At 41.8% G+C, this 19,603-nt stretch overlaps 1 protein-coding gene across 1 annotated transcript in view; it reads right to left on the bottom strand.

The window, feature by feature from the left end:
• The window catches only part of FAT3 (FAT atypical cadherin 3), a 643,096-nt gene that overhangs the window by 37,976 nt on the left and 585,517 nt on the right, over positions 1–19,603 (bottom strand). Inside the window, 2 exon segments of the mRNA XM_042457261.1 lie at positions 3,090–3,247; positions 6,250–6,384. Of these exon segments, the coding sequence (XP_042313195.1) occupies positions 3,090–3,247; positions 6,250–6,384 (293 nt within the window).

Below are 19,603 nucleotides of genomic sequence, written 5' to 3'. Positions count from 1 at the left end.
TCACTCCATTGCTTTCTAATACACATATCCTTCTACTGCTTCACAGCCTCCTCATCTATTAGCACTTTCTGCAAGTGACTTCCATGTCAGTGGGATGGTGAGTCAACTCTCAGGTTTAGTCTAAAATTTAAAATCTTCCACCACAAATTTTTAATTTTAATATTTTTAAAAATGCATTGTTGTTAAGACAGGTGTCACTTATGCTTTACCTGAGTATTTGGTTTTTCCTGCCTAAATGTAGTACCTTACATTTGTCCTTGCTGAAATATATTTAGTTAGTACTAAGCACAGTTCTCCAGGTTGTGATGGTCACCCTGAATCCTGATTCTGTCTTCTGGGGTTTTGGCTGCCTTTCCTGTTTGGTGTGCTCAGCAAATTTTTGGCATGATCCTTGAATTTTTCTGACACACGAATCTCAGAAAACCAGGAATTTTTGCTTGAAAAATTGTGCAGAACATATCTCCCCTTATGTGTGAGAACACATAAAATATCCTCACCCAACCATACAGTCACCCACTTCCCTGAAATACCTCAATTTGTCTCTATAGCCCCTCTAAAAATGATTGACAGGAAGGGATGCAATGTCATTTTTAGTGGCTACTTTGAGAAGGAATACAGAGGAAAATAGAGGTATATGGGCTTTCTATGTGTGTATGTGTGAAGGGGTGCAACCCATGGCGGGGCTTTGGGGAAGAAATTGGTCCCTGCTTTGCTCAAGTTGCCCACCCTGCATTACAGTCAGTGCCCTAGCATCCACACTACTCTTAATATCAGACCTCAGTTCTTTTTTGGGGGGACTGGGATAGTTCCATATATTTAAGCAAAAAGACCTGTTGTCATTACAACCAGTTTTGGCCCTGAGCATTAAAATGGAGGGGCAAAGGTCTCATACAGAGTAATGGATTGGGGGTATTGAAAATTCCACCCTCAATATGTTGCTCCAGGCACATTTCTCTTTTTCTTGGCCCTGATAGCAGAAGTGAGTCAGGCAACAAGAAAAAAATGCCTGGAGCAATGGAGCTGGTATCAAGAGTATGCTTTCTGCTGCTGTTATTGTTTTGGCTTTGCTTTTTATTGAATGTTGCTTTTTAATGACCTATGGTTAAAGCAAACTGAACTGAATGAAACCATATGCAGGAAATGTCTTGACACCATGGAGCTTGTGAATTAGTGATCTGCCAGGTGGGACTGTCCTAAGTGTTCTGAAGAATGTCTAAATCTGTTGTAAGTCTCATCCAGAGTCGATACAACCAGGACTGTAAACAGGAACAAACTTCCAACAGCCAAAAGATGTCCATGATTTCTTTCACTAGGTAGTATTTCTTAATCTGGTGCATTTTAGTAAATGGTTTTAACAACTTGTATTAAAATGTTACCATGTGTCCTGAATTGTTCAAAACTGAGCATATGAAAAATAAAAAAGAGATCATGCATAAGTCTAGAAATTTTAGTCAAAAAATCAACCCCCTCAAATTTGGATTGACATGTCCATGGATTAATGTAAGTACTGTACTTTAATTACCTAAAAGGAATCATCCTCTTCTCTAAGTACAGTGGCAAAAGGCAAGAGGTTACTACATTCTGGGACAACCTAAAAAAGTACTGACTCCCTCTACTCTCTCTGCCATGGTCCTCCCTCTGGCCTTTTTGAATGTCTGCCTGGGCAAATAGCAGCAGTGGTGGCTCTTTGGCACTTCCCCACAAAGGAGCAGAGGGAGTCAGTGCTTCTTTTAGGTCCTTCCAGGATGGACTAAGCTCTCGCCTTTAACTACTCTACTCAGAGAAGAGGATGGTTAAGGAAGACATTAACACTTGCCTTCACATCTTTTTGACACATGTATATTTTCTTACCCTGCCTGTGGCTGGTCACTTCCCCTAAACATCAAACAGCTGCTATTTACTGTAGTTACCTCTTCATCCATCAAATCTTTAGGGTAAGCACAGTCATGCTTGCCAGAATTTTGTACATTTTTTTTTTTGGTATTGTTCTCTATTGCTTCATCTTTTACATCCTTTGTTACATTACCCTAAGTTTTACCCTTATCAAAGTCCATAATTTTAGCCCTAAAACCTGCCCTCGATTTATATGTGAGGTTGATTAATATGTCAGTATATACGATAATGCAGATGAAATAATTTAAGAGTCAGCAGCCAGATTGGGCCACAGAGGTTCATTCAGTTGCTGATCAGGCCACAAGGAGGGTGATGTTTCCATCCTCCTCCATTTTTGAGAAAAAAGAATGGTAACAGGGGTCTTGATTCTAATTGGTGCAGTTCACTTGCTGGTGGGAGAGGGTGGTGGAAATGCCATCCTCCTTATGCCTTGATTGGAAGCCAAACAGGCCTCCTTCATCTGATCTGGTTGCCGTCTCTTAAAAGTGGGCTGGGTGCTATTTATGTAGTGGAAGCCAAGATGATGAAACTGAGACTGTCATACTTGGCCATATTATGAGAAGGCATGACTCACTAGAAAAGACAATAATGCTAGAAAAACTGGAAGGTAGCAGAAAGAGAGGAAAACCGCATGCCAGATGGATAGACTCAATCAGGGAGGCCATGGGTTTTAATTTGCAGGACTTAAGCAGAACAGTGGAGCACAGGGGGACTTGGAGGGTTGCTTCTAGTCAGGAGTGACTTAACAACAAACAAACAGTTAAGACTACATGGCTTTACTAAATGCAGAATAGTCATGAATCTGTAATTCTGGGTTACAAATCTGTCCCTGCAATACTGAATGCCAACTAAAGATGGCTTACTAAATTATATCCAGCAGGTTATTAGACCTCCCTACAGCAGCCATTTTATTGGTATTGCTTGTGCAGTACACAGTAAAGTTTGCTAAGTTTTGCTATTGCTATTTTTATTTCAACAAAAGTATGTCAATCAGGAACAATGAGACAGTTTCTTCATTGTTGCTGAAGTTGCGGCTTCTTTCCTCATTGCCCTAAAAAAAAAAAAAATCAACAAACCTGGCGTTTCTGCATCCACAGCTAAAATGGGAATAGCATTCCCGATAGCAAGACCCCAAAGAGAGGGAAGCATATAATCAAGAAAAATAACTGCGGGAAAAGATAACTTATTTTAATTACCTTCAGAATTATACAGGGATTTGCTCTGGTGTACATTATAATCCCATTGCTTTGCAGAGTCCGCAGACGCAGAGCCAGCTTGAATTCTTCCTTCTTGCTATTTTCAGAAACCCGGTATTTGATGTAACTATTCCCAGCAAAGCTAAGGGAAGTGTGTCCTGAAATAACCATTTGGAGAACAGACATATTTTCATTCTGAACTAAAAGGCAGGAGATTATCCTGCTGCTTGCCAAAAAAAAAAAAAAAAAGTTAATTAAGGAAGATGAATGGTTAACAAAGATGATATGGAAGACTCTTTAAAAAAACCAAGCACATCATCAACTTATTAAAACCATGTCTTGGTTGTATGTGCTCTTTACCCTATGGGAAATTAATTCACTAATGGGAGGGGGGAGCAATGTTTTTCCTTGATAGCAATTATTACTATGCATAAAATGAGACTGAATTACTTGTAGTAAGCAAACCTGATAACAAAAAACTTTTTTATTCATTAGTTATCAGTTCTGCATACAAGAGACTGTGTCTATACAATATGCGGCCCACCAACCCAAATATAGACCAGCAGCAGAGGTGTCATTCTGGGGAGCAGAGGTAAAGGAAGGCAATGTCCCCCCAAAAAACTTCTACCCCCCTTGAAATTTTCTTTCAGTCCTCAAATTTCCAGCATTGCAATAATTTAATAGTTCAGTTGAGCATTCAGGAATAGAGTTTAGGCATCCAAAGACAAGAGGCAGACAAAATTATCGGAGCACTGTGAACGCAGCAAATATAAGGGGCTGAACAAATAGGTCAGGATAGCTTCCAGTAAGAAAACTCTTGTCGTGGTCTCTGACATGGAAATGGGGTGCCTGCCTACCTGGCTAGGTGCCCCTTTTCCACGCCAGATGCTGTGATGCAGCTCTTCTCAGTAGAGATGACAGCAGAGGAAACTAAGGGATGTACAAAACTATCCAGTTTGCTGGATGTTGCCACCGATTTTGGGGACAAACTCAGCATCAAACAGGGTCATTTTGACCTGCACTAAGGTTTCTTTCAAATGGATTGGACCAAGACCATTGAATCAATATCTGGTCTGCCCAACTGCAACCTATTAGTACTGGCTTGCATCCTTTGAAAAGGACAACGCAAGACCAGGGGGAGCATGGGACTTTGGACCCATGTGGGCAGCCCCTCAGAGTGCTGTGAAGAGTTATCATGGTTTCACTCTCTGCAAAGCTAGAAATAAAATAAATACAATGCTGGAATTGAGGGAATTCTTACTTTGCAGCCCAGTTCTGAAGCTAGCTAAAGTATTCTCTTTTGCCTTTTTACTGGCTGATATAGGGGCAAAACAGATGGGCAGGAAAAGGTGGCTTGAAGCTGCCTTTTCTAAAGCCACATTTAAACCCCATCAACCGCACCGCCGGTTCCCAAGGCAGCTGGAGTGCTCATGTCATGACCACATGATATGGTTTCAAGCCAGAAAGAAGTGGAAAAACGCTGCTTCTTTTTGAAATGGCTTTTATCTCCATAAGGCGCCTACAGGGCACTTTCCTGCTGGCTTCAATGAATGTATTATCTAAACGCCACACCTTGAAGTCAGCTTGAAAGCACTTCTTTTTGCCTCTCTGTTTAGCCCCATAAATAACTAAATTAGTTCTAATCTGAGTGCCAGTATGATACAGTAGTTTAGAGTATGGCTTGGAAGATCCAGGTTTTAATCCCCACTGAGAAATGAAACGCACAGGGCAACTTTACTTTCATGACTTACTCTCAGCCTGACCTAATTAACAGGGTAGTTGTAAGGACAGTGCTGGGAAGAAGAGACTTGTCCACACTAACTTTAGATTGGAAAATGGAAAAAAAGGGATATGTAATAAATAAATATGGGAAAGTCATAGAAGTATCTTCCTAAATTTCAGTGTTCAGCTGGAGTATCCCACTCCTTTTAGGCATCTTGTGGAAAGCAGATATTAGGCATCCACTTAGGCCTAGGAGACTTTAGAAAAAAAGAAGCTAACAGAGATCTAAAAGTACTACAGTTTTATGATAACCAGGGGCCCTTTCAGTATACACAGTTATAGCAGTATGATTCCACTTTAGCTGCCCTGGCTTCATTATAGAAAAGTAATTATTTCCATTGGCGGGTTACAGACCGCCATAAAGGACGTCCTTAGGACGTCCCATTTTGAAAAAGGGGCGTCTCTTCCAGATGCCCCTTACCCTATCACGGACAGAGTCCGTGACAAATGGCGGCAGCCGTTCCACATGGCCACCACCATTTTGACGTAGCGGACACTCTGCGTCTGCATGTCACGCGGCGGAAGTGACGCTGCGAGTGCGCCCTTTGGCACTTGCGGCACCCCTTCCGGGGCCTGAGAAGGAGCGCGATTTCCGCGCTCCTTCTGTGCAGCGTCCGGGAGCCGCGCTGTTTAAAGGCTGCGGTTCCCAGACGCTGCAAGCGGAGGCGGAGCCAGACCGCCGCTTCTCGGCGGTCTGTAACTCGCCTAAGTTTCTTCCTAAAGGAAACAACGAGAAAGTCTTTGAAAACCATAGTTCTAGTTTGCAGTTCAGGATTTATTCTGTGCCTGTGGTTGTTCTGTACAGAAAACAGCATTTTTCATGCAGAAAATAATATCTGCATAGAAATATAGTTTTCTGCACAGAAAATGCTGTTTACTATGCAAATCACTGATGTTTAAATTCTATGCAGAGTAATTTATTTCGTTCCATTCCATTTCATTTCTATGCCCCAGGAAATAATATTTCTCTACAGAAATATAGAAGATGTTTCCTGCACAGAAAATGCTATTTTCTGTGTAAAATAAATGTGAATTTTGCACAGAAGCCTCAAATTGCAAAGATTCTTGTCAGTTCAGGATTCCTCTTATCAGGGTTTCTCTGAACTTGAGAAACATATTTTTCAATTTTTCAGTTTTTTGAAGATTTTTGAACATTTCCCCCCATCCCTACTGCATTGAATGGAACCCAGGGCTTTGTAGACTGGTGAAGCACATGAGCTTTCTGGCTGTGAATTGTCAGCCAGAGAATTCTCTCTACACTGCAAATCGCAGAATTCCAAAGGATGCTGCTATGGTAGTTAAAACAAAATCATAAAGCTATAATTGTGAGAAAGGGCCCCTTAACAAAATAGTCATGGTGACAGAGCAAAACCTATACCTGAGCACTCTCCAAGCTTTCCAGGAGGGCATTGGCAGATGAAAGGCCTTCGGTTGATTTCGTAGCCAACGCATTGCATATCTCCTGGACAGGGTTTATCTGTGCATGGATCACTCGAACCTGGACACAATCCTCCTGTGGGACATGTGGAAGAAAAAGAAATATTTCCAATTTATTTGTTGCATGCAGTAAAATCTTCCTACAAGCAGTAGGGCAGTGGTAAATTTTGAAATGCAGGTTTCAGTATGACTGTCCTCCCTTTCTCTAAAGGAAGTCCAAAAGTGCAGGTGGCTGTGTTGATATATGGTACATAACAAACACCAATTTTTTAGTATTCAGTTCCACCAAGAGCAGGTATTTTGTAATTAATAGTTTACTGATGTCCAAGACACTCTGAAATGCTTTAAGTTACAACAGGGATAGCTAATAACAATATAGTGTTACTAGAAAAATCCATTTTACCTTCAGTTATTGTGGGGACAGCAGCTCAACTGAGAGGGAATAGAAGAATTTGGGTTGTGGAAGTGGCAGATGATGTCTTGGGCTGCGTCCGCACTGCAGAAATAATCCAGTCTGACACCACTTTTACTGCCATGGCTCAATGCTATGGAATTCTGGGAACCATAGTTTTGTGACACATTTAGCCTTTTCTGTCAGAGTGCCATGACAAACTACCATTCCCAGGATTCCATAAATCGAGCCATGGCAGTTGCAGTGTGTCAAACTGGATTACAGGTATTTCTGCAGTGTGGATGAAGCCATAGTCTCTACTCAACAAAAAGTCCATTGGCAACTACTCTGTGAATCCTGTCTCCATTACACTAGTGATGAGGAAAAAGATAAAGTTTTTTTTTAATGCTTGTGGCCTTTAAACAAGACGAAATCATCTTTTGTTTGTTTGGAGAGTGGGTGAGCTTATTTATTTATTGTTTCAACTCCCAAGTGACAATTACAAGTTGCCCCCACTGTAAAAAAATGAACTAGGAAATGCTACAGTTTAAGGTAACACATTTGTATTGTTTCAAAAAGAGATCATTGCTCTCTCCTGTTTTTTTAAAAAATTAATTACTCATTAGTAAGTTGTTATGCCCTTCAAGTCATTTCTGACTTATGGCAACCCTGTGGCAAACCTATATTTGACCTGCCCACGGTCACCCAGTGGGTTTCATGATCGAGCTGGGAATTGACCACTGGTATCCAGAGTTGCAGTCCAACAGTCAAACCACTATGCCACACTGGTTCTCATTCATTAGTAATACTGATTTCAAATTGGAAATGTCAATTGAAAAGACTAAAGAGTGGTCACTACTCCCAAAATAAAAAGCAAAAGCAATGAATAAACTTATCCATTACTTGATAACACTGTTATATGACAAGATGTGACAACATTGTTCCTTCTTATTTTTTTGAAAAAGCGACAAGTAGCATGGTTACTTTTAGCAAGTTAGTTCAAAGACCTGTGAAAAAGGCTCTCTCCCCACCACTGTGACCATTTGTCTAATCTCAAAAAGCTGATTAGTCCTAAAGGAGGACCTCTGAAGAAAATTTGAAATGAAGGGCAAATGTTAATACATAGTATTTGAATGTCTGTCCTGGAGTAGCCCATAAATGTTTGACTCTTATGATGAAGAAGCGAATGGCTAGAGTATGCATAACGCTGTAATCCGTATATTTTAATTTGTATCTTTCAAAGAAGGTACCCATATGAGTGTACTCCAAGGGTTTTATAGTACTGTATTTTAACCGTTGGTTTTATGTGTTTTCTTTTTCATTGTTTGTATTTTAATATGCTGTACCCAGCCACGAGCCTTGAGGAGAGGCGTGAAAAATAATAATAATAATAATAATAATAATAATAATAATAATAGAATCATAGAGTTGGAAGAGACCACTAGGGCCATCCAGTCCATATTAATAATAATAATAATAAGTAAACCAAGGTTAAGAAATTGTGAGTGCCTATGTGGTTACATTCGCCCCACTTCTGAGGCACTCTTCCTCTTCCATCTTCTTATTTCTAGGTAAATCCCTCCATTTTTGAAGAAGAGAGATGTGTTTGCTGCCAAAAACCACATACATATCCTTCAAAATTACTTCTATCTAGGGCAGGAGGAGACACAGTGCACCCTGCCAGACACCCACAGACTGCAAATCCCACTTTTGTGGCTCCCAGTGCCCTCCACCAGTTGCCCATGGCACCTCAACTCCCAATTTATTTTTAAAAATATTCAGTGTGATTTTGTGGCAATTTTTGCCCCCAAACAATGCAGAATCTCCCCTCAATATGTGATAATATATAAAATACCCCACCAAATCTCCCCAAGCACCCCAGAACTCTGTACAGTTGGCCCTCCACATTTGCGGCTTTGACTTTTGCAGCTTTATTTGCAGCTTTGATTAATATGTTCTCTCTAGGAATCTCTAGATCCTCCAGAGCAACTTTGCCAAAAGTTGGCCATAGATTTGTGTTGGAGAACCTAGAATTTCCTAGAGAAAAGACTTCTCTAGGCATTTGTAGGTCCTCCGGCATGATTCTATGATCATCTTCTGACAGATGTTGACAACAGAGTTGCACTGGAGGACCTGGAGATTCCTAGAGAGATGTTCCCTTACGTAAAAAGAATTAGTGTTTGTTTTTATTTGCAGTTTTTCTACATTCATGGGGGTCCTTCACCCCTAAACTCAATGAATGTGGTGGGACCACTACACTGTAGAGGGATCAATTACCTGTTTTCCTCCTGTTTCCTCCTCAAATAGAGACAGGAACTGAAACATCATGGCTTATAGCCATTTTCAGAGTGACTGTGGATGAAAACAGAAGTATTTGGGTTTGGTATATGTGTTTGAGCCAGTGTAGGGTAGTGGTTTGAGGCTTGGATTACAGCTCTGGAGACCATGCTTCAATTCCTAAGAAACCCACTGGGTGACTTTGGGTAAGTCACACTCCCTCAGTCTCACAGGATGGCAATGGCAAACTCCCTCTGAACAAAACATGCCAAGAAAACCCCCTTATAGTCACCATAAGTTGGAAACGACTTAAAGGCACACAACAACAACAACAACAACAACAACAACAACTGTGTGTCTGTGTGTGGTCTGAAGGAAGTTCATAGGGGAGGAACTAGTCCCTTGTTCACACATGTTTGCTCACCCCGATCTAGAGGACCATTTGTAATTTTGATTTAAAGCATACACACACAACTGGAACAGTTTTTTAAAACAATCTTTTGTGAGACATTTTTGGCAGTCCATGTGGCTCCAAAGCATCCTAGGGGCATAAAAATTGCTCCCTGGATCCAACATAATTGCTCACCTTATATACGGATTCAACAGGATGAGTCACAATTTGGGACAAACAAAATGTTTTTGGGCACTGGTGGCCAACATGCTGCCTCTGGACTACATGTCCCCAGTCTATTTTTGTGGATCTCAGATCTACCCAGCTGCAATTTTAGAACAATTATTTTGGGGAAAGCAAACTGAATTGCATAACCACATGTGTGATGCTCCTGTCAGGCAACATATGCTGCCTCCTCTCAGTGACAATGTTCTACTTAGTGCTATACTTACAGACTTTTCATGCTACACAAGTAGTGCATCATGGTTCCACTTGAATTGCCATGGCCACAATCTATGGAAATCTGGCATTTGAGCTTTAGAGATGGATCCTAAGACTTCTTAGCCAGAGAGCTCTAATGTGTCACCAAACTACAAATACCAGAGGATGAAGCCACAGCAGTTAAAATAGAATCACAGTACCATAATTGTGTGCATGGAGTGTGTCTTTTATTTGTTAAAACAACAACAACACACTAGTTAATTTCTGCTCATTTCTTGGTTTAAAAACCAAAACATGAAAAATATAAGCTGGGACAAAGCCTGCAGTGTGAGTGGAGAGGTGTCGATAATCCTACTGAAGATGCTTACCCCATTTTAAAGAAACTACAATAAGGTATAGAGATTATATTTTGGTTTTTCATCATAAATAATGAAATGATGATGATATAGAAATTCTAATGAAAATAGCATATGGATGTTATTACATGTGAGAACAACACCAAAATGAACATGACAGCTTTGATAGGAAGGCTCTGTGCATAGGGAGCCCAGGCTCTTGGTGCACACTTTGAGCTGCTATTGGAAAAAGTGAGAAATCTCATGTGGTAACATCACGACATGGGCTAAATTGCACTGTCTAGAAAGACTTGATAAATGGCTGCCACACTGCGAGTGTTTCTTCCTATAATAATAATAATAATAATAATAATAATAATAATAATAATAATAATTTTTATTTATATCCCGCCTTTCCAATTGCATGCATCCCACCGATAAATACGTGAATTTACACTGATATGATTAAATCAATGGCAGCGATATGCAATTCTGCTCATTTGGGCATAGTCTCAGGTGTCAAACTAACAGATTTTGTCCATGAAAAGACCTCACAGCATCTGACAGAGCCATGAAAACATACAGCATCAAGCCCACTGGCTTTTAAGAAAATGAAATCTAGAAGAAATGAATGCATGTGAGGGCCAACATCTAAGTCATGCTACTTACTCCATGTGGGGTGCCAAATAAGTGCAGATTTAGTGTGCAAATTTGGGAATAGAGGAAGATGAAACTTTGGAGGACAAAAGAAATAGTGGAAAGACAAATGAGCAACAAATTGCAGATTTAGTATGTTAATGGTACATAGACATACACACTTTGGTTGGACAGTCTATCAGTTTGTAAGGAATGACTCCTCCTGAAATAATATATCAATCCATTCCAGAGCTTTTCAGAAACCTATTTGTGTCTGACATTAAAAAGTAATACAGGCTCGATATAGATGGCTTGAAAGGGGCTGGTCTCTGCTGCCCCTTTCCACACCAGATTGGGGCCAGGGCAGCCTCACCAGCAGCCTCTGTGGATCAAATCCGGCACTTTTCCAGGGCACGGAGAAGCAGCAAAATGCTGCTTCCCCGTGGCCTGGAAAAAGGATGTCCTTGGGGCTGCATATCCCCAGACACCCCAACAGGTTCAGCCATATGAGAAAGGGGCCCCCTGGCCCTTTTCTCCCTGGCTTTGTTCCCACAGCAATCTAGTTGCCGTGGGAATGAAACGCACGCCCAAAAGAAGCTCTGTTTTGGAGCTCTTTTCTGAGCCACAGATAGGGTGCCACAAGGGCCCTCCAGTGGCACAGTGATGTCACTCACGTGCTGGTCTGTGTGGAGGCGGCGAATGTGTAATGCCATCTTCCCAATGGCACCGTCCATACGAACTAGGGCTGGGGAGCGTGCGGTTGCTGCGCACTCCCCAGCCCTAATTTTGGCCCAAGGACAGTGTTTCCGCGCCATCTGTATCAGGCCACAGCGGGCAGTAAGAAGGGGAAGGAACATTTTAGTAGCAGCATCCAGACTGTGGAAATCCCTCCCACAAGAGATTATACAGTGCGCCTGCATCATATGTCATACAAAAAGGCAATCCAGAATAAGTAAATACAGTGCGCCCTTGTTTTATGCAGGGGATCCATTCTGTCCCCCCCCCCCCGCATAAAAGAAATTGTGTGTATGCTTGTGCTCGCGGTGGTGTGGTAGTACAGCGGAGGGCGCACACCACGGGCACATGCACCATTTTTCCTTTTGGTGTGCGGCACCGCTTTTTCCAGCGCTGCTAGGGCTCAAGCATATGCACAATTTTTTACGAGGGGGGGGCGGAACGGATCTCCTGCGGATTGCCTTTTAGGTAGAATATGACAGATGGTTAAGATATTGTTATTCGTCCAAGCTTTTCATGAATTTCAATCTTGCCTGTTTGGATCTATATGATTTTTTATTGTTCAAGCCTTTCTTCTTTCAATTTTTAATTGTAATAGTACCTTCTAAAAAAAATCTGCAGTTTTATTAATCAGTTTTATTGCTACTGGTGTTGTTGTGTGTCTTCGAGTCATTTCCAACTTATGGTGATCCTATCATGGGGTTTTTCTTGGCAAGTTCCTTCATTGCCATCCTCTGAGGCTGAAGGTGTGTCACTTGGTGTGACAAAGTCACCCAGTAAGTTTCTATGGCCAAGTGGGGATTTGAACCCTACTCTCAAAGACATTGCCCCATGTTCCAACCACTATACCATACTGTCTCCCGCATTTATCAGGTACAAACCTTTAATAGATCAAAAATATTTTTAATTGATAAATCTAACTGATTAATCAACAAAGTGTTGCAACTACACACACAGATAATATATTTACGTGTGCATAACCTCTGTATGTGATGTATGTAAGCAGTGTGCACATGACATGTTGAACCAAAAAATCAAAGGCATCCTTATTATTAGTCTTGCAAAATCAGTATTCTGCGGCCATGTTACATTATTTACTCAGCTCCTGAGTCTTATTTGCTCTGTTTAAAGGGTGCACTGCTCTACTACTATAAGGGCAAACACCCTCTGCAGTTATCACACACTGTTAGTCCCTAATGCACTCCAGTACAAGATAAACATGGTCTTGCTCAAAGTGTAGTTCAAATTACTTTGCATCACAGGTCCTCTCCTGGAAACAGAAAAATTACTACTGTACGTTTCGAAGTGGACACAGTCTGCCTACAAATACAGCAGTGACTGTAAATGCCTTCGCTTGATGTACAGTGCAGCGCGGTCAATTTAATCTTTCAGAGCATTCCCCTCGCTTTGTCAAATATTTGTTCACTAGGGCCTGGAGGAATAAAACAACTCTCCTTGCTGCCTTGCCATTGCTGTGCAAAATGATGCGTGGAAATTCTTATGAACAATTTATAGCACTGGGTAAAATAATGGGAATATACAGCAGGGCTGGAAAACCTTATACTTGCATTGGCTTTACATTTTTAGTGGTATTCACAGCGCCTCCATATTGCTGATCCCTTGCCAGTATAATTTATTATAACACCATAGCATAGGATTCTGGCCAGTAAGTACTTTTGCCAGACAACAGGTCCAAGATGGGAAAGGGGCAAGCTGCTTCCACTCCTGTGGCCAATATATGTCAGGATCCCCACCCCCCTTTAATTGAGTTTCTCAGAATCTCACCAGCATTTTTTTCAAGTTCCATAATGGATCATAAATCATCCCACACTTCTTGTATAGAAATCCATGTGTATTTTGGTAGACTCTTTTTCTAATGTATATTTGTTCTTAATTGCCCTAGAGTTGATCTCGACCCTGTGGATTTGACACCTCCAAGACCCTCAGTCCTCCTCCCCTACTCTGCTTAATTCCTGCAAACCCATACCTGTGACCTCCTTAATAGAGTACATCCATCTGGCAGGTGGCCTTCCTCTCTTCCTCCCTCCACTTTTCCCAGCATTATTGTCTTTTTCAATGATTGCATGATGTATATGCTTTCACATTTTTTTCTTAATCTGTGCATATTCTCCTAGTGATTAAAGCAAGGTTGCATACTTTGTTTCAAACATTCACACATCTTTACATGCATTTATTTTAAAAAATACAGAATCTGTATACTGAGATATGGTGCTGGAGAAGAGTGCTGAGGATACTATGGACTGCAAAACAAAACAAAACAAAACAAAAAACAAAAAAACCAAACAAATGGGTCCTTGAGCAGATTATCCAGCAATCTCTCTGGAAGATAAGATGATCAAACTGAGGCTGTCATACTTTGCCACATCATGAGAAGGAAGGATTCATTAGAAAAGACAACAGTGCTACGAAAGGTAAAGGGTAGTAGAAAGAGAGGAAGACTGCACGCCAGATGGATAGACTCAATCAAGGAGGTCACAGGTCTGAAGTTACAAAAACTAAACACAGCAGTGGAGGACAGGGAATCTTAGAGATGTCTCATCCACAGGTTCACCATGAGTAGGGTCAGACTCAAGGGCACTTAACACCACCCCCACCAACAGTGAGGTAAATGGCAGTAACTCAGGAGACTATGGCCAGCATCCTGTACTACATGAGTAAGTCATCTTATGCATGTTGGGTAAATAATTTACCCCACTGCAGTGAATGTGTTCTGTTGCAGAAGCAGAAGCAGAGTTGTGCATACAGAAACACTGCTTGTTCCAACTGTACAATGTAGATTAATATTGTGCATTACAACTGCAAAATGTGCAGTAGCACACAGACATTGACATGTGTTACACAACATTACTATTTTGCACAAGGGTTGCATAGTGCTGAAGTAGCATACCTCTGCATGAGCAGGTGCTAGATTTCAGCCCATATCTGGTACAGGGGATTTCATTTATTTATTTAAATTATTTCTATATTGTCTCTTAGCCCACAAGAGCTCTGAAGGTGATGAACAAATAAAAACCAATTAAAGCAACATAAAGAAAAAATACTTTAGAAACACATTCCAATACTTCTTAAAAACTCCTAAAAGCAGTCCAAAACCAACCCTAGGACCCAGTTTTGAAATAGTTAAAACAGCAGTCTCAAACACTGAATGTCAGCAAAAACAGCACTGTTTTGACTGCCTTCTGGCAGCTTGAAGGAGACAGTGCCAGCTTAAGTTGCTTGGGTATGTAATTTGTCAAGGCACAGCTAGAGAGAGAGCATTACGTTTTGTTACTCACCAACCTAACATCACAAGGTGGTGGGACACACAACAGGACCACCTCTGAAGATCTAATTTCTGGCAGGTTCATATGAAAGGAGGTGGTCTTTCAGATATCTTGGCCCTAAGTCTTTTAGGGCTTTGTAGTTCAATGCCAGAATCAAATCAGAAGCCAGTACAGTTCTTGCAGAACCAGTGTTACATGGTTTCTAAAATGCACATCTGACACTGGTCTGGCCACTGCATTTTGCACTAGCTACAGCTTCCAAACAATTTTCAAGGCAGCCCATGTAGAGGACATTATAGTAGTCCAATCAACAGGTGACTAAGGAATGAACCACTGTGGCCAGATATGCTTTCCTCAAGAAAAGGTACAGCTGGTGCACCAGCCAAAAATGGGCAAAGGTGGTTCTGGCCACCACAGCAACCTGGCTTTCCAGGAGCAGCGCTGGGTCCAAGAGCGCCCACAAGCAACAAACCTGATTAGAGGAAGAGCATCCCCATCTAGAATAGGCTGTGGCATCAATCCCAGGTTTTCTTACTGTCCACTAGCACTTTCTTGCCTGGATTAATCCTCAATCTGTTCATCCACATCCAGTCCTTTACTGGCTCCAGACAACAATTTAGTGCTACAGCAGCCCCCTTGGCATCACATGAAAAGGAATGATAGAGCTGGGGACCATCAGCATATTGATGATATCCAACTTCAAAGCTCCAGATGACCTCTCCCAATAGCTTCATATAGATGCTGAAAAGTATAGGGGACCTTTGTGTAACCCCATAGGCTAATAATAACCAGAAGGCTGAACAGTACCCCAGCACCACCCTTTGGGAATATACAGCCAAGAAAGACCAGACCCACTGCAAAGCAATGCCCCCAAATTCCCAATCAACCAAATGACCCAGAAGGATACCATGGTCTATGGCAGGGGTAGGGAACCTATGACTTTCCAAGTTCGGATGAATTACATTCCCCTCACCACCAGTTAAGCTGAAGGAAATTTTAGCCAGGCTCATGAGAGATTGGTTGTAGCTCTTCTCCTTATTGTGAGGCTGCATGTCACATTAACCTTAACCTGTGCTTGGTCACTTGCATCCTGAGTCTTTCTCTACCTTTGCTCTAGCCAGCTACTCAGGTGCTTCACTAACCTGAGGTTCTCAGAAAACCAAGGAGCCTGTGCTTTGCACCCAAGTAAAGAATGCTTAGAAGCAACTATGCCAATTGGCCAGGTCATTCCCCTATTCCACAGATGAACCAGGGGACCAACAGTATCATCAGCTCAAGCAGTTAGAAAATCCCCAGAGTATTCAAGAATCCTTTTGAACTCATTAGCCTCTGGGCGAAGACATTTTAACAGGTCCACCACTCCTACAAACTTTAGGAGGCTCAGATAATTTAAACCTAATCAGGTCTTGATCTGTCTAGGATAACGAGGTTGTTTCAACCCACTTTTGCCCCCTCAGATCACCATCATCCTGATCAGCAAAAACCAGATCAGGAGTGTAGCATGCTACATGTGCGTAAGGCCAGATATTAAGACAGGCCCATGGTTGACATGGAAGCCATGAAATCAAGTGGGCCCTGATAAGTCTGTTTCAGCATGGATGTTAAAATCCCCAAATAAGTTTTGGACAGACTGACAGCACTTCTGATATCACCTCCAGCAGCTCTGGAATGAAGACAGTTGGGCAGCAGGGTGGACTGCACACTGCCTTATTGCCAGGTGTAACACTCAGACCTTGGAGAGTGTCAGACAGGGTATCTAAGTAAAGGTATGGACTCACAATATATCACAACAGAATAGTATTCTCAAACTTTTTATCCTTTACAACTATATGTGGATGTCATACACCTCCCCCCCCCCACACACTTTATGTAGTACATGAATTACACATTTAAAAAAAAGTTTAGGAAGAGGAAGAGGAGGAGGGATCAAGTCTCACATCCACCTTGAACAACTCTTGTGCCTCACTGTTTGAGAACTACTGCAATAGTGGATTGTCACATAACCAGAGAAGAAACTGATGAAGACTCTTCCTCTGTTTTTAACAGCAACTGGGCCTGCCAAAATGAGTGCTAAATCTTTTCACACCTCAATTATTTCTTTCTCCAGACACTGCATCATCTACCCAGCTATTCCACGTCTCCTCTCCCTCTGTTCTGCTCTTTTCTTTTCAATATCATCAACAACTATAGTTTTAAAACCATGGTTTCTGTTCCCAGAGTGGAGAGTAAATCCTTGTTTTCATTATTTTATTTACACAGACACACACACACACACACTAAAAAGAATTATGGGGAATTTGGCAGCAATTTAGTTACAAAATACAGAACAACTGAAACAGGATCTTTAGATGTTCCTATCTGATCCTGTGTACTTTTAGCACTTGCTGTGTAGTAGGAATACAAATCTGTATGCACAGGATATTTGTTCTTAGAACACAATTAAATTTTATGTCATGTCAGGTGATAATTTTCAACAAGCCTCTCTGTGGCTGACAGAAAGACAAGTCACTTGGGCAAAAAAGCTGCAAGACTTATGAATATCCATAAGCTTTGTGGGACGACAGCCCTGCTGAGATTTTGGAACAATGCACCACATGTTTCTACCACCTTTTAACCTCCAGTGAAATCTTTTGGCACCAAGCAATAAAATCAATAGGTAGCCCTGTAATCAATCTTTGCCACATCTCAGCTGATTCAGACTCAAGGCAGAACTAGTTCCTCAGAAAGTCCAGAGGCAAGTGGGAAGAAGCCAGCAGTACTGGTGATCCAGCAAGTCAAACACAGCCCAACAGCCACTGGCTGAGATGGCTGAGATGTCCCAGGAGCCTGACAGATGCCATGTTTTTGCAGGCTTAGCCAAACAGAGGAAGCAGGGAGGTCATCAACTTCTCACCTGGATCTGCACTCATGGCTGGCGAGCTGTGTTCATCATGATGAATGATAAAGTGAGAAGGATGGAAAAGAATTTAGACAGTTTAGGAATTAGCATGTTTTTCCAATGAATTTCTTCAGTGAACAGTTAGTTTTTGCAGCAACAACCTGGCACAGAGGTGACTGTTTGGCTTGTAAAAGCTATGACTGTTTTTCACTTCTTTACAGAAGAACAAGAATGGGTATTTTCCAGTAATTTATCCCTGTGTTGCAGGTGTTGAGTTGGTTTGCACAATGGGAGGAAGGGGAAACAGAGAGATAGTCTATGTCAGGGGTAGGCAACCTTTTTGAGCCAGGGGCCGGGTTGCTGTCCCTCGGACAACTGGGGGGCCGAAGCAAAAAAATAAATAATTAATTTAAAAAATAAATATATAAATAAACCAGGACAAATGTAGGACAAAATTTTCAAATGGAAGACAATTTTTTTAAAAAAATGGAGGACACGTGAAAAAATTTGCAGATTTTTAAAAAAATGTTAATATAAATGCATGTTTCTGAGGCTTCTATAGACAATTGCCCCCCAAAGGCCCCGGCGGCAATCGGCGGCAGGACCGGGCTGGGGCCGGTCCCAAGGCCTCGCCGGGCCGCATCCGGCCCGCGGGCCACAGGTTGCCTACCCCTGGTCTATGTGTGTGTTGTATATGAGAGAGAGATATCATAACTAGGGAAGAAAGAGAAAATCCATAGACAACAGGCTCAGGTTAGAAAGGGACATTCCAGGGAATGGAGAGAGGAAGGGGTACCCACTGTTTCTTGAATGAGAGAGAGATTGGATAAGTGTACATTGTTCAGTAGCGCTATAATAACAGCAATGGTAACTACATAGTAACGAGTAATTCAGCAAGCTACTTTTCTGGACTGCAAAAGCAGTAATAATCTATGAAATGACCATAGACTAATGAATAAATGGCTAATTCATTATAAAAGTACTTGTCCACAAGCTCTGGATAAAGATGCAAGGTACTGTACTTAGGGTGGAAAAATGAAATGAACAGATATAGGATGGGTGACACCTGGCTGAATGAAACTACATGTGAAAGGGATCTGGGAGTCCAAATAGACCACAAACTGAACATGAGTCAACAGTGTGATGTGGCAGCTAACAAGGCCAATGTGATTTTAGGCTGCATCAATAGAAGTACTGTATAGTGTTTAGATCAAAGGAAGTAATAGTGCCACTCCATTCTTCTCTGGTCAGGCCTCACCTGGAATATTGTGTCCAGTTCTGGGCACCACAATTTAAAAAGGATGTTGAGAAACTGGAGCATGTCCAAAGGAGGGCGACTAAAATGAATCATAGAATCATAGAGTTGGAAGAGACCGCAAGGGCCATCCAGTCCAACCCCCTGCCATGCAGGAAATCCAGATCAAAGCATCCCCGACAGATGGCCATCCAGCCTCCGTTTGAAGACCTCGACTACACTCCTAGGAAGTGTGTTCCACTGTTGAACAGCCCTTACTATCAGGAAGTTCCTCCTAATGTTGAGGTGGAATCTCTTTTCCTGCAGCTTGAATCCATTGCTCCGGGTCCTAGTCTCTGGAGCAGCAGAAAACAAGATTGCTCCCTCCTCGATATGACATCCCTTCAAATATTTAAACAGGGCTATCATATCACCTCTTAACCTTCTCTTCTCCAGGCTAATCATCCCCAGCTCCCTAAGTCGTTCCTCACAGGGCATGCTTTGCAGACCTTTCACCATTTTAGTCACTCTCCTTTGGACACACTCCAGTTTCCCCACATCCCTTTTAAATTGTGGTGCCCATAACTGGACACAATATTCCAGGTGGGGCCTGACCAGAGCAGAATACAGTGGCACTATTACTTCCCTTGATCTAGACACTATACTTCTATTGATGCAGCCTAAAATCGCATT

Source organism: Sceloporus undulatus, chromosome 3, assembly GCF_019175285.1.
Source record: "Sceloporus undulatus isolate JIND9_A2432 ecotype Alabama chromosome 3, SceUnd_v1.1, whole genome shotgun sequence".
NCBI classification, from domain to species: Eukaryota; Metazoa; Chordata; class Lepidosauria; order Squamata; family Phrynosomatidae; genus Sceloporus; species Sceloporus undulatus.
This window is presented reverse-complemented; position numbering and strand designations above follow the sequence as displayed.